General features: G+C 40.1%; 1 protein-coding gene across 1 annotated transcript in view; it reads left to right on the top strand.

Moving 5' to 3' along the window:
* Positions 1-11,397, top strand: part of TMEM26 (transmembrane protein 26) — a 65,634-nt gene extending 54,237 nt beyond the window's left edge. Inside the window, exons 4-6 of the mRNA XM_040436490.1 lie at positions 378-598; positions 9,191-9,267; positions 10,725-11,397. Coding sequence (XP_040292424.1) covers positions 378-598; positions 9,191-9,267; positions 10,725-11,146 — 720 coding nt within the window. The 3' untranslated portion in view covers positions 11,147-11,397. The remainder of the gene's footprint in view (positions 1-377; positions 599-9,190; positions 9,268-10,724) is intronic.
* The last annotated feature ends 5,161 nt before the right edge of the window (positions 11,398-16,558 follow it).

The following is a 16,558-nucleotide window of genomic DNA, read 5'->3' as shown; positions in this document are numbered from 1 at the left end:
TGGAGATGGGCACCCTTAGATATTGGGCCTTAAAGCAGCTGCTCTGCCTGCTACCCTGGTAGTTTTGCCTCTGCTTTACATGTATTATAATTTATGACATGAAGAGATTATCATCCCGAATCCTTTGTATGGCTGAAGATTACAACCACATAATGTCCAGCTTTTGCTAATATTTTCATTCTTGGATTCCCACCAAGAAATGTGTTTCCTTGGTGTGAGATAAAATTAGAAGCTTGTCAATGGCAGAGCTATCTACAATGTTAGAGCCAGACATAAACAGTTGTCCTCCTCTGTAAGGTTCTGTAAATATAATGTCATAACTAATCTGTCTGCACTGGCATGCTCCAAGCTAATGTAAATGTCTTATTTTAATGCAGGGCATTCAAATTGTTCAATCATTAAATGAAATTTGCCAGTCGGCATGGACACTAGGACTGCACCAGACATTTCTTCTGCTCCTTATCATTGGAAAATGGCTTCTTCCAATTGGAGATGGAGTAACACGTGATCAGCTTTCTCAGCTTCTCCTTATGTTTGTTGGAACTGCAGCAGACATTTTAGAATTTACTAGCGAGACTTTGGAAGAAGCCACCATAAGGTATATTGTATAACTTACTGATTATACACTGTCACGTACCGGGGACCAGACCAGACCACCGCGTCACGTGACAAGGGTTGCCTAAGCCCTTCAGGCCGATTCACCTCACGCCCTCACACGCTGCTACGCCCTGCACCAGGCTGTAATTAGAGCATAAATCGCCACCTGAAACTTGCAAGCACACCTACGCAATAACACAAATTTTTTGCCGCCACCACCTGCCTGTTATAAGGTCGCCAGGACACCCCTGACTATTCCACTCGCAAGCAGACACACACACGATAGTAAGACTCATGGAAAAAAAAACATACACCCTTAGACTGCACACACACTCTTCATGGAGCTAACAGGTTCTTAAGGTTACAAGACAAACCATCAAACTTTTAGGTTTAATGTATGAAAAATGGACAGCACTTAATTAACAAGAAACATACATAAATGGCAAACAATTGTAAAATAAAAAGGAGAAAACATAGAAAGTTCTGATACTTAGCAGTTGCGTGGTAAAAGTCCTTTTTTTCGAGGAGATTTGGGCAGAGTAATGGTGCACAAACCAATTTGATTGGATCTCCCACTTTGTAGCACACAAATATACCAGGGATGAAATTTTTATGTCTTCCCTCAAGGGGCAGGCCTGAGGGCGATTCTCCCTCCCACTTCTGACTAAGCCCTCCTGGGCTGGGTTTGATTACACATGCAGCCTGCCCCCCTGGCCATCTAGGGAACAGGTATGAAAATATCCAAAATATATTTTCCCAGTTGCCTTGGTGAAGATACAGGCCCCAGTCCTTCTTCATAATTCATATCTCACCATTGCGAGTCCTAGCATATCAAACGTGACACGTCCAGGACGCTTGGAAGGTGAGATCCTTCTTTTAAGAAGAGGAAGGTGAGTTGATATGTCATGTCTGGAGTCCATGCGATACCCCCATCATACCAGAGGTGATGAGCTGGATTTTGGGGACATCCGCCCCCTCCTGAACAAGTTATGAAGGATCACAAATTATTGTTCATTCTCTGGTTAGGAAGCCCCCTGCTGACAAAAGGTGCCAGAGAGTCTGCAGTCCCCTGTCCTGAGATGTGACCAGCAAACGGGCCCATCCTCGTTAGCAGCTCTGTGCTAACTACATCCTGGGGAGCAGTTTGGCTGTTTCCCTGGAACGAGGCAGACAGCTCGACTCTCTCTTTATGCAGCCTTAAACCAATTCAAAAATGGCTGCTGGCCTTGTAATGCAAATACATAAACATACACTGTATATATATGTGAATCACACCGGAATATGTTACACTACGACATATAACAATAAAACATATAAGATCACAGAAAACTTTATAATAACTAGGGATAAGGCGGTCATTATTCCTGACATACACCATCATGACTCAGTCGCAGATATTTAGGCATTTCGGGCAAGCTTCTTTGGCTGGCTCTGAAATTCCTATAGTCTTTAATAGAGAAAACCGAATAATCAAAGCAATGGCCATTCTGAATTTGAATATAGCTACCATTAACCACTTTACCTAGTGAAATGGGGGTCCAATTGGGTTCATGTAGTGCACTATTTATGTTACAATGTTATTGCAGGAGGAATGAAGGCCGGCAAGACCTTTACAGGGGTATCCCAGCAGCAGGATCCCCACAATCAGTTCATCATCAGGGAGCCTTTTATACGAGAACAGCTCCAAGTGAACAATTCCTTTAACTTGCTAAGAGCTTGTAGAACTCTGAAAACTGAATTCTAATTTCTACCACATATTATATGGCATTTGTTTGACATTATATGATATAGCATATGTTTGGAGTTAGATTATATGGGCTTTGAAAATGTTATTAAAATTATTGACATCCAAAAGTCCAACATCCATCCATCCATACTTGCAAGTTTGAACTAACTATCTGCCTAATGCCTAGGATTAATTATTCAAAAGTACCCTAGAAACAAAAATAAATCACTGATGACCAGCATTATAGTGTGAAGAGCCTGCCAAGATACTCCTCATATACCAGTCTCTGGACAGAAGAGTGCCTACTGTACTTGGAGGCAGGCCATGTAGTTACTATGATGCCAGGGGATAGGGGGCCAGCGCTAAACTTCTTCATTTGTTCCCAACATAAATCCACAGCAGTCACTAGGGGGAGCTCAGTGCGTAGACATTCTTAAAGCTTCCATTAAATTCAATGGTAGCTGTATCAATTCCTATACACTGCATTCCCTTTTGTGATGATTGCAGGCAGACAGTTTTATCATGTACTATAACAATGGAATCAGAGGATTAATATCTGTATGGAGGAAGATTTATGTATTTATGCCAGCTGTCTGGTGTAGGGTATATGGTATTTTGATATCATGCCCTATTTATAAAGCACCTGTCTATGTAAAGGGCGCATCACAAGACTTTTTTATTATTATTAAAAAATGTCCTCCACTCAATAAAAAAAAATATATCACAATTTTTTCATACAACTCATTGGAGGGCAAATAGGTTTTGCTATAGGGTGCTGTTGTGGGCAAAACCAGCTGTCATATATTTTCAGCAAAGTTACAGTAGGTATTGGCTCAGTTTACACGGTGCAATTTTTTGTCACAGCAAAGTGGAGAAGTAGAAATGTTTTTTTTTGCACTTTTTAACCTTTTAGAATAATAGGCTGATACCAACCTTTAATCAGTTGTTCTTGATAAGCAAGGAGAATACCAAGATCTAATGCTAGTGCCTAAAAGCTGCATCTGCCACGTGGGGCAGAAACCGTGTCCACCCACAGTAGCCAATGGTCACATGATTATAAATGATAATGTACTGAGGTCTTTGTGAGCTTTCAGCCACATGAGGCAGCCACAGAATATAAATCCAGCCAAACCTTTCTTAAGACAGCAGGGGGGTACTATATCTCCTTATGGAGAGCACCATAATCAGCGTGGGGAGACTTATAGGCCATACATGCTCTGCTGGAATTCTGGGAAGAAGGTACGTAAATGAGCTCTTAGCAAACTCTACCTGACAGCATTGAAAGGATAATTACTTGCCACATAGTTACTGAAAAGTGTAAATAAATTCAGAGAAATTGCTTCAGTGAAACTAACATGGATTATATGAGCTCAAATTGTTTACCTATTTCTTGCTGTGAGACGAGACCATTTAACAATAAAATGAGAAATCTGCTCTTGCAGTTTGTCTTCATCTTCTGTTCTGTTCTTTGAAGTTGATATTAAAGGGATGATAGCCTGGGGAAAAGTCAAATACACAGCATTCACATAAAGTAGACAGAGACATTGCCATGGTTTATATTTCACAATAGTAAACCATTTCAGAACGTGATCCAGATATAGCCGACCAGTAAATCATTAACGTTGTAACTGATTAATTCCAACTAAAGATGGAGAACGTGTCTTATTTATTTTATCACCTCTACCATTGAAAATTATGGATGAATGATTTCTGCGTGGAAGGTTTGTTGGCCACTGGTGTTTGATGTGAAACAAACAGTCTGTTTTTCATCATGCGCTAAAGGCTTTATGTACAAGTGTATTTTGTGTTTCAGACAGAATCAATACCGAAACCTGGAGACTAAGAAAAGTTGATCATTTTGAAATTTGGCAAAGTGCCCGCACAGTGCATTTCAGATAAAAGTCCTGAAAGCATTTTCAACACCAGTTATCAAGTCATTGCCTTATTGTAGTTGAGCATGAAAGCTTTCTTGCTAAAGAACCAGCCAAATGATATGTGTGAAAAAATATGTGATAACTAGGGCTGGAGACAAGTTGCTAGGAAAGTTAACATGAGAAAATTTAAAGGGGGAGTCATGTTTTAAAGGAATGTATTGCATTATTAGTTTCACTAATTAAAATTACTGTATTTTTCACTCTATAAGACTCTTTGGCCCATAACACGCACCTAGGTTTTAGAGAAGGACAATAAGAAAAAATATGTTTTCATTAGACCTCAAATCAGACCCCCACTGTTAATCAGACCTCAGCTCCCAGCCCTAATCAGACCCCCAGTGTTCATAAGAACCTCAATTATACCTCAGATCAGACCCCCATGCCTCAGATAAGACCACTGTACATCATATCAGCCCCCCAGCCTCATGTATTCAGCCCCCAGCCTCATGTATGTTGCCCCCAGCCTCAGTTCACATAAAATAAAAAATCCACTTACCTCTCCTGCTCTGGGCACCGCCGCTCCTTAACTCCAATGCTCCTCCTGTTCTTCCTGCCCTCGGCTGTTCTGCGTCCAGATGTGCACAACGTGAGGTCACAGAGCGCCCTCGCGCTGTGCGCAGCCACAGTCCAGCCGACAGCTGAGGACCAGGAAACAGGGAAGCAGTGAGAACAGAGCCCAGGGAGAGCTGCATTCACCACTTCCCGGTCCTCTGGTACTAATGAGCGATTCCATAATGGAAGCGCTCATTACTATTCGTCCCATAAGACACAGTGACATTTTACCCCCACTTTGGGGGGGAAAAAAGTATGTCTTAGCATACTATTTTTCCACTCATTTTTTTTTTTCTAATTGTAATATTTTCATTCTTTTTTTTTTTTTGCAAGGGCATTTGCTTGTTGAAGGGGCAGTTCCACAGATTTTCTCTGCAGCAGGCATTAGGACACAGAAAATTTAGCTCACAAATGATCTATACAGTTCTGTGGGATAGTGTTGAGAGCATACTTAGTGACCTGTGCAGAGATCATTGTGCAGGGAGGGGGAGCATGTAGGAGAACTGTTTCTATCACCTATTGTCAACGGTGAATCCTATGTTCTTTTCTCCTAGCTTTATAAAAGATGGACTACCTTTTTATTAGACTCATGCCTGTGGTGGCAAGGATTAAATGAAACTTGTCATAAGATTTTTAGTGCCTAAATTGGCATGGTGCTGTAATAGTTGCAAACAGCAATCTTAATGTACCGTTAATAAAATCCTCTGTTTGAGACTTTGGCAGAATTTTTTTTTTGTTTAAATGGTTGTCCCATCTGGACATTTATGGCAAATACAAAGGATATGCTATATATGTCCAATATGTGTGGGTCCCAACTCTCAGAGAAAAGCCACATCTTGTGCTGCCAGGAATGGAGAGTTGACTGTGCATACATGATTTTCACCATGAACTTGTATGGGACTTCTGAAAATAGCCAAGCATGCAGAGGTCACAGCTCATCTTCGTCCCTTGCCTGCACAATGACCCCTGGTCAGGTCACAGAGCATGCACACAATACTCTCCCATAGAAGGCATTTCCAGAAAACAGTTTCATATGGCAGTGCAGCTGCTGTAAACTAATATCTTGGCTGTATATAAAATGTAAAAAAAAATCAGAAAATATAAACAGATTAGAAACAAATTAGAGCATGTTTCCATTTCACATCAATTCTGGTATTGTTTGCTATTCTTGTACAGGATAAATAATGCATTTGTTTTATAGTACTAAGTCACTAGGGTTGCAGTGATAATTTAGTGCATTTTTTTATTTTAACTTTTTGTTTTAATGAAGCAATTTTTAATATTAAGCAACTGCTTGATTGGTAATATAATGCACTACAATATGTCAATGTTGCAGTGTGTTATGCCTCTCAGTGTAATCATAATAGGCAACCTAATAGGATTACAAAGATGGCAGACCTGGAGGACTTTGTCAGACCCCAAACTGCCATGAAAACCCATCTCACAATCATGTTGCTGGGATGCTGATAGGAAGACGAAGGGAGCAGCTTAGATGCTGCACTTGACATTGACTTTGACATCAAAGGGGTTAAATGACTGGGATCTGTGTTGTCTCCAATCCCAGTCATTGCAGCAGGGTGTCAGCTGTACGTTACAGTTGACACTTACTGTTGATGCTGGGATAATCTTCTGAGTGCTATATGCGTGCAGTGGTTGGCACTAGAAACCTGCTGACCCCACTATATATATATATATATATATATATATATACACTGCGTGCAGAATTATTAGGCAAATGAGTATTTTGACCACATCATCCTCTTTATGCATGTTGTCTTACTCCAAGCTGTATAGGCTCGAAAGCCTACTACCAATTAAGCATATTAGGTGATGTGCATTTCTGTAATGAGAAGGGGTGTGGTCTAATGACATCAACACCCTATATTAGGTGTGCATAATTATTAGGCAACTTCCTTTCCTTTGGCAAAATGGGTCAAAAGAAGGACTTGACAGGCTCAGAAAAGTCAAAAATAGTGAGATATCTTGCAGAGGGATGCAGCACTCTTAAAATTGCAAAGCTTCTGAAGCGTGATCATCGAACAATCAAGCATTTCATTCAAAATAGTCAACAGGGTCGCAAGAAGCGTGTGGAAAAACCAAGGCGCAAAATAACTGCCCATGAACTGAGAAAAGTCAAGCGTGCAGCTGCCAAGATGCCACTTGCCACCAGTTTTGCCATATTTCAGAGCTGCAACATCACTGGAGTGCCCAAAAGCGCAAGGTGTGCAATACTCAGAGACATGGCCAAGGTAAGAAAGGCTGAAAGACGACCACCACTGAACAAGACACACAAGCTGAAACGTCAAGACTGGGCCAAGAAATATCTCAAGACTGATTTTTCTAAGGTTTTATGGACTGATGAAATGAGAGTGAGTCTTGATGGGCCAGATGGATGGGCCCGTGGCTGGATTGGTAAAGGGCAGAGAGCTCCAGTCCGACTCAGACGCCAGCAAGGTGGAGGTGGAGTACTGGTTTGGGCTGGTATCATCAAAGATGAGCTTGTGGGGCCTTTTCGGGTTGAGGATGGAGTCAAGCTCAACTCCCAGTCCTACTGCCAGTTTCTGGAAGACACCTTCTTCAAGCAGTGGTACAGGAAGAAGTCTGCATCCTTCAAGAAAAACATGATTTTCATGCAGGACAATGCTCCATCACACGCGTCCAAGTACTCCACAGCGTGGCTGGCAAGAAAGGGTACAAAAGAAGAAAATCTAATGACATGGCCTCCTTGTTCACCTGATCTGAATCCCATTGAGAACCTGTGGTCCATCATCAAATGTGAGATTTACAAGGAGGGAAAACAGTACACCTCTCTGAACAGTGTCTGGGAGGCTGTGGTTGCTGTTGCACGCAATGTTGATGGTGAACAGATCAAAACACTGACAGAATCCATGGATATAAGAGAGAGAGAGAGAAAGTGTGAGGGTCAAACGGATCTCTTGGAATGGCTTTCCACTAGATCTGAAAGACTTGAGGCGCCTCGGGTGGATAGGAGCGGGGTGGAGAGAAAGTAGGGTGATAGATGCTAGAGGCTGCTCCGGGTTTGGTCAGGTCGACAAGGGAGTCTGCCTGTATAGGGTGAGGTAGTGAGCCAAAAAAAGGGGGACTGGTGGGTGGGGATACCCTCCAAATCTCGCCTCTTATTTATATAAACCCTTGTGAGCGCCAATGGAGGATTAGTGTTGGGCTGCTGGAGTGTGTGATAGCTTGTTGTTGGGGTTATGTTATATTAATATGTAGAGGGATATCAATTGTGTAGGAAAAAATTGTACAGGAAAAAAGTTGTACATACATGTATGTAAAAAAAATTTTTTTTTTTTATAAAAAGAGCGAAATAAAACAAAATCTGCATACAAAGAGCGAGTGAAAAGTATACACGTATAAAATCTGCTGAGAGAATAAAAGGATAAAAATAAAAAATAGATTGTACGTAAAAGTGGGATCACTGCATACAGCCTCTATTGCCTAAGAGGCCGTGTTCTGCAGCGTCGTACACAATAGATGTGGTACAGTAGGATAGAACAATGGATAAAAGGTTTTTTTGTTTAAAATACCGACATATACTGTATATTATAATATTGTGGTATCATAAGTAAGTTTACTCACTTCACGGGGGGGGCGGTTCACCAGGATAAGCATAATACACCTGTAAACCGAGTACCCCCCCAGCCTGGATCGCTTCTAGAGTTATAACGGATGAAGGCAGCCAAACAACACGGGTGCTTCTCTTCAAAGGTCTTTATTTGCAAGTAAAAAAAGAATCCATGGATGGCAGGCTTTTGAGTGTCCTTGCAAAGAAAGGTGGCTATATTGGTCACTGATTTGTTTTTGTTTTGTTTTTGAATGTCAGAAATGTATATTTGTGAATGTTGAGATCTTATATTGGTTTCACTGGTAAAAATAAATAATTGAAATGGGTATATATTTGTTTTTTGTTAAGTTGCCTAATAATTATGCACAGTAATCGTCACCTGCACACACAGATATCCCCCTAAAATAGCTAAAACTAAAAACAAACTAAAAACTACTTCCAAAAATATTCAGCTTTGATATTAATGAGTTTTTTGGGTTCATTGAGAACATGGTTGTTGTTCAATAATAAAATTAATCCTCAAAAATACAACTTGCCTAATAATTCTGCACTCCCTGTATATACAGGGTACAGTGGGAAGATGTTAAATATCACAAAGCATACCATTTTGTATTACTTATTCAATGCATCTTAAAGAATGTGTGCATTTTATAAAATACATGAACTTGGTTTTGCTGTAGCACCTTCGCACATTTCCATTAATTACTGGCAGAATTATTATTATTTTTTCATGTAGTCAAGCTGTCATGTTTACTGTTGTCTATAATAAATCATTTTATTTTTATTTTGCAGAAGTAATATTACATTGGTCTATTCTATTCTTGGCGTATGGACGTGGAGTATGTTGCAGTTTCCACTTGACCTGGCTGGTAGGTATTATTCCCAAACAACTGATAAATGAGGCCATGTTCACACTTTAGCTATAGGTTCCATTGAAGGGATTTTATTTTCAGATCATGTTATATTTCTATTTTTTAAAAGGTCAGAAAGTGTTAAAACTACAAAAAGCATTACTTACCTCCCCCGTTCCCCTGCCACTACCACTCTAATACTCTTCTGGTCCCAGCTGCTGCCCACTTCCGGTCCTGGCTCGACACACAGGAAATGCCAGGAAAGGCCCATTCCACCAATCACTGGCCTTATTATTGATCAGCCTTAGCCGCTGAGAGAGTCTTCCCTGTTATTTCCATTGTGCTGAGTCAGGGCAATAATGTTTGTTTATTATTCTTAAAGGATAACTGTCATATTTTCATTAAAAAATATCTATTTTAGCATATGTTACTGCTGCTGCAGCATTATGCATAAGGCAATCTTAAGTTCCTTCACTTACCACTGTTTTCCTTGAGTTTTCCCTTTAGTTGCGGCTGTTTTGAATCCTACATTATGAGGATCTTTCAAGATGGCTCCTCTGCCAGTTCTCTGAGGCCAAAACTGCATTCCCTCAGGTCACATACAAACTTGCTGTAGCCAGCAGCTTCCTGCCAGCCAATCAGATTGGATTACTTAGAGACACGCCTCCTCACTCTGAAGCCTAATGCAGGCATGCAGTGTGAAGGACCATCCCTCTGTCTTCCTAGCCGGAGACAGATGAGCCATAGCAACGGTCTTTTAAGGGAGCAGTAGAAAGGGACAGGAGACATTAGTGAAAGCTGTTATTATAAGGTAATTACAGATCTTTTGGCAATCATTGACAGACTAACTCAGGTATATATGCCTAGCTCTAATAAACTAGCAAATAAATAAAAAAATTATAGTTATCCTTTAAACTTTTCTGACACTTAAATAAATTAATCATCTGCCTTGAAAAAATTGTTGTTGCCATCAAAAATATCAGACAATCCCATTAAACTCAATAGAGTATTCCTGGATCCAGGAACTAACACAGAAACCAAAACCAGAGTTCTGTTCTCTGTAGAGTGATTATAGTGGGTTACTGTAGCTTAGCTCCCATTCAATTGACTGGGAATTGAGCTGCAGTAACCCAGCATGAGCTCTACACTGTGGACAGAACTGTGATTCCTGCTCTGTTCTCTATGTTAGTTCTTACACTGGTTGCTGCAAACAGCGGATTGGTGGGGGTACCAGGTGTTGGACCCTTACTGATCTAATATTGATAACCTATTCTAAGGATAGGTCATCAATATCTATATAACCCATAAAACCTCTTTAAGTTGTTTTCCAATGAATTGCCCACAGTTTGTACATAATAAATGACATCTTATGAAGGTCAGGTTATATTTGTATATTACACCTTGATGGCAGAACCAATGCAAAATCCAAAATCAATAAATTTTTATGTGCTGTCCCTCTAATTTTTGTTTTATAGTGCAAAATATTGGATGCCAGCAAGGATCGTCAACCAAAAGGAACATGTGCCTACTGTTCTGTAGGTACAGTGCAGACCTTTGGAACATTGGAATTAGTTTACTTATTCAGGATGGTCCATTTCTCATAAGTCGTATTATTCTTATGGCTTGCTTCAAAATTACTAACCAAATGTTGGTATTTTTTGCTGCAAAGAACTGCCTGATTGTGTTACTACAGCTATATCGACTTGTGGTAATACTAGTAGACTTTCATGCTTCAATGGACAACCGGGAAATGAAAGGGAAGATGGTAGAAGGATGCTGTCCATGTGAGTCTACTGATGATCCAGAAGTACCAGCCACAAGTCTTGTTTCTGAAACAAAAAGTTTGGAAATTAGTGCAGCTATTACACTTGATGAATCTCTATCAGAAGGTCTTTGAAAGCTTTGCTATAAATGAATAAGTTCTGTTGTATACTTTTTAAGCTCCTTCAAGGTTCTCGTGATGTCAGTGGAAATATGGAACGTGTTTGTACATTCCCAAGTACTCTCTCCAAGTGACATTTAATGGTGCACTGAAGTACGGGGAGAGAAGGTTAATGGTAAACACAAGTCAAACCAAACCATCTTACAATTTTATTAATAAGGCATTTTTGTCCTTATTTAAAAAGCGAGGGAAATCCTGGAGTACTGTCCGGTTATGAAGTTGAAAAATAAAAACATACGAATTACAATTGGATGTCTGTGTTTCTATTACTGAGGTCAATCCATAAAGTCCAAATCATCAAGTAAACTAAACACATAGTCACACTTGGTATAATTTATTTTCAGACAAATATCTTGTGGTTTTTTACATAATCAAAAAGAGATTCCCAAGTGATGAAAATGTCAATTCTAAACTCCAGTAAAAATACATGAGGTTATCCTATAACTCAAATTTTAATCACATGTGATAGATTTTTTTTTAGTATGGTTAAAAAAATATTAGTCCATCTAATTTCCACCTGGTAGTGTTGATCAAGCAAAACAACCCCAATGAGAAAAAAAATCCTTCCAAACTCTGGATATAGCAAATGAAAATAAATGAATCAATGACCCATTTATATCAATTTAATGAGTAGCTGTTAGGGCTGTTTCGCACAAGCGAGTCCATTGCGGGAATCACGCTCCATGTGTGAGTGTGATCCTCTGCTCTGGACTTGCAGGAACGCATGGCATTATCGTGATTTATAATGCTATGTGCCTCTGCTTGACCTTATTTCTACAGAATCATACTGACAGCTTTATGTCACTGTTAAAGTTGTAGAGCAGCACAGACGGACCTCATCGACCAATTACGGAATGCACCAGCTGCAATAAGACCACAGATCCACAGCAGTCCACAGAACAGTGGAGAAAAGGAGAATCACAGCAGCATGTCCGGTGTATCTTTTATTAGAAGCCTTGAGTGCGTACAAAAGCAGAATATGACGTTTCGGCTACGCAGTAGCCTTTATCAAGCATGTATACAATACAAATAGCTTTATGTCACTATGATTCTGTGGAAAAAAGGCCATGCAGAGACACATAGCATTATAAATCAGTATAATCCCGTGAGCTCCTGCAAGTCCAGATCGGAGGATCAAACTCACACACGGAGCGTGATTCAAGCAATGGACTCGCTCGTGTGAAACAGCCCTTATAGTCCTGTGAGTAAAAAGATTATTAGACAGATCTTTGCACTGTCCCATATACCGGCTATGCTATGCTATTCCCATCCTCTGTATCTGCAACATATCTATGATGCTACTTGCCTTTGCAGCAGCTTCCTGCCACTAGCTGCCTTAGTTCAGATATAACCTAACATCTATAATATTCTTTGCTCCAGACTACATGATATCAGTATCAAGTTCAACCAAGGTATGGGAGGTGATGTGGATAAAGGAGAAGTGGTGTCAACCAGAGAAGATCAACATTCAGAACAAGAATTCTACACCTTTACACAAACATTAGGCCCCTTGCAGAAGAGCGTGTCCGGATAAGGTCTGGATGCGTTGCGGGCGCGCTGCGTGAAAATGCGCAATTTTTCCGCGCAAGTACAAAACATTGTAATGCGTTTTGCACGTGTGTGAGAAAAATCTTCTTCACAGAAGTTCGGTTTTGGGTTCGGTGTTGTGTAGATTGTATTATTTTCCCTTATAACATGGTTATAAGGGAAAATAATAGCATCCTTAATACAGAATGCATAGTACAATAGGGCTGGAGGGGTTAAAAAATAATAATAATTTAACTCACCTTAATCCACTTGCTCGCGCAGCCCGGCTTCTCTTCTGTCTTCTTCTTTGAGTAATAGGGCCTTTGATGATGTCACTGCGCTTATCACATGGTCCATCACATGATCCATGAAAAGGACCTTTGATGACGTCACTGCGCTCATCACATGGTCCATCACACGATCCATCACCATGGTGGTGATGGATCGTGTGATGGACCATGTGATGAGCGCAGTGACGTCATCAAAGGTCCTTTTCCTGTGCACAGCAAAGATGAAGACAAAACAGAAGCCGGGCTGCGCAAGCAAGTGGATTAAGGTGAGTTAAATTATTATTATTTTTTTAACCCCTCCAGCCCTATTGTACTATGCATTCTGAATTAAGAATGCTATTATTTTCCCCTATAACCATGTTATAAGGGAAAATAATAAAGATCGGGTCTCCATCCCGATCGTCTCCTAGCAACCATGCGTGAAAATGGCACCGCATCCGCACTTGCTTGAGGATGCTTGCGATTTTCACGCAGCCCCATTCACTTCTATGGGGCCTGCGTTGCGTGAAAAACGCAGAATTTAGAGCATGCTGCGATTTTCATGCAACGCACAAGTGATGCGTGAAAACCAACGCTCATGTGCACAGCCCTATAGAATTGAATGGGTCCGGATTCAGTGCGGGTGCAATGCGTTCACCTCACGCATTGCACCCGTGCGGAAATCTCGCCCGTGTGAAAGGGGCCTTAGTTCTAAGAAATCACTTTTTTGGAAATCATCACATGTTCCTGTTGTGACCAGTTCCTATGGTAGACTATTCTAAACAATAACAGCTCTTAAGGTGGCTACACACATTACAAAGAAGTTGGTTGAACAGCAGTTGAACAAACAGTCATCTGGTGAACAATCTTTTTGCAGACACAGCATTACACATTTTAGTCCATATTAACTATTACAGTTGTTCAAACTGGCTATACATGTTTAATGAAATTGGGTGAGGAATGAAGATGCAAAAACAAACACAAATAATAAAGTAAATACAATCTTGCCATACCCACTATAGAAAGTGTACTAATGCTACACTATAAATGTGACATTCTTGGCAAGTACATTTTGTTTTGTACAAAATTATTTGTACCTCTCTGCCACCAAACAGGTGATATCTTTAGGACAGGAACCTACGCTAAATACTAAATCTTTTGCTGCCATACTGGCCTCCATAAAAAATATAGTGTGGGCTCAGCATGCATGTGGAACCTGCTTTCCCTGAATTTAATGGAGGCCAGTATGTCACCAGCAGAGGTAGTATTTAGTGTAGTTTCCCAACAAAAAGGTTGGGAGTAAAAAACAAAAATGATAAAAACAGAAAATCGTCTGGCCCAGAAATGGTTTACTAGAATATGTCATTAGAAAAAGACCTATTGTTCAAATCATGTTTTTATGTTTGAATTTTTGATGTCAGTTTTTCCATGTCAGTATCTATATTTAAAAAAAAAAAAAATCCTGCAGTTTTCACACTGACCTATAATTATATAATCTGTGTATAAATAACACAGGATCCAGTAGGTGATTGTCAGATTTTATCTATTCTTTCCTTGTACAATGACCTCTGCACAGGTCACACCGCATGCCTAGAAGACTCTCCTATAGAAGTCAATGAGGTCTCCCCCTGACCATTGTGTCTATGGACCATGGGGCTGCCGTACAGCAATTTTCTTAATGCTTTCTAAATGCTGTTAAGAAGAGCTCAGGCAAGATGGCCGCCCCCATAATCATGTTCATGAAATAGCATAAATAAATCTGAAATCAGAAAATAAAAACAGATAAGAAAAAAGGATGTGTAGAAAACATTTTTGGTGAGACATTTTGTTAAAACTAATGTGTATAGCCACCTTTACAGTCAAGAATCCTTGTCACCTCTGGAGACTGAACTTTTCTCTCCAAACTGAGGCAGTGCACTTTGGTCATTTCCGGGTATTCTATATTGAGTAGCCTTTTACCATATTTTTCTCAAGGGGCCATTCAACTTTATTGGGTCTGGATCCATCTGTGGAATCCCCATGGATGTTGCTCGCCTAAATTGCGTTCCCCAATGCACAGAACGGCCAAGCAATAGCTGTGTGCATGAGGCCTTAAACAGGGGCTGTTGCTAGTATGGGATTTGGCTGGTTAGATAGGAGCACAATATGCTGGCATACCCACTTCTTCAACCCCAGCACTCTCCTGTCCTATAGGTGGGAGCCCTTCTTCTCCCTTTTCCATGTCATCTAATATTGATGAGAATATGTCATTAGGAACATCCAGCTCGTCCTCTATCTTCATCTTGCTATTTTTTAGGAAGTAAAGCCAGAAAAAGCTGGGGATGGTCATCATTAAACCTGTTCCCCTAAGGGGTACAGACTGGATGGTATTGGTCGGCAGACTGGCACCATCTTATAAAGGCTTCCATCTTATTGGTATTGAATTCTTCTATTAATTGTTTTCAGCAACACTGTCTCTAGTGCATGAGCGCTTGCCACGCCTATCCTTATGCTCAGCTCACAGTAAAATTACGGATTCCGCACAGGATAAAAGTTTTATAGGGCTGTGACCTCACAGGGTATGGCTGACTGCACGGGTGATCTTGCATTCCAGGGTTGTCTCCTCTACACTTAGTTTGTGTGCATGATTAACCCCTTCAAACCTGGGCCTGTTTTCACCTTCCTGCCCAGGCCATTTTTAAAAAGTCTGACATGTGTCACTTTATGTGGTGATAACTCTAAAACGCTTTTACTTATACAGGCCATTCTGAGATTGTTTTCTCGTCACATATTGTACTTCATGACAGTGGTAAAAATAAGTAAAAAAAAAATAATTATTCATAAAAAAATACCAAATTTACCAAAAATTTAAAAAAATTAGCAAATTTCCAAATTTCAATTTCTCTACTTTTATAATAGATAATAATACCTTCAAAAATAGGAATTACTTTACATTCCCCATATGTCTACTTCATGTTTGGATCATTTTAAAAATTACATTTTAGTTTTTGGGGACGTTAGAAGGCTTAGAAGTATAGAAGAAAATCTTAAAATTATCCGGAAAGGACCAGTTCAGGTCTGAAGTCACTTTGTGAGGCTTACATAATAGAAACCACCCAAAAAATACCCCATTTTAGAAACTACACCCCTCAAGGTATACAAAACTGATTTTACAAACTTTGTTAACCCTTTTGGTGTTCCGCAAGAATTGATGGAAAATGGAGATGAAATTTCAGAATTTCACTTTTTTGGCAGATTTTACATTTTAATCCATTTTATTTTAGTAGCAAAGCAAGGGTTAACAGCCAAATAAAACTCAATATTTATTACCCTGATTCTGCGGTTTACAGAAACACCCCACATGTGATCGTAAACTGCTGTACGGGCACACGGCAGGGCGCAGAAGGAAAGGAACGCCATATGGTTTTTGGAAGGCAAATTTAGCTGAACTGGTTTTTAGATGCCATGTCCCATTTGAAGCCCCCCGGATGCACCCCTACAGTAGAAACTCAAAAAAGTGACCATATTTTGGAAACTACAGGATAAGGTGCCAGTTTTATTGGTACTATTTTGGGGTACATATGATTTTTTA

The sequence above is a fragment of the Bufo bufo genome, chromosome 6, assembly GCF_905171765.1.
Source record: "Bufo bufo chromosome 6, aBufBuf1.1, whole genome shotgun sequence".
Lineage (NCBI taxonomy): Eukaryota > Metazoa > Chordata > Amphibia > Anura > Bufonidae > Bufo > Bufo bufo.
The sequence above is the reverse complement of the archived record's forward strand: the minus strand, read 5'-3'. Positions and strand labels throughout refer to the sequence as shown.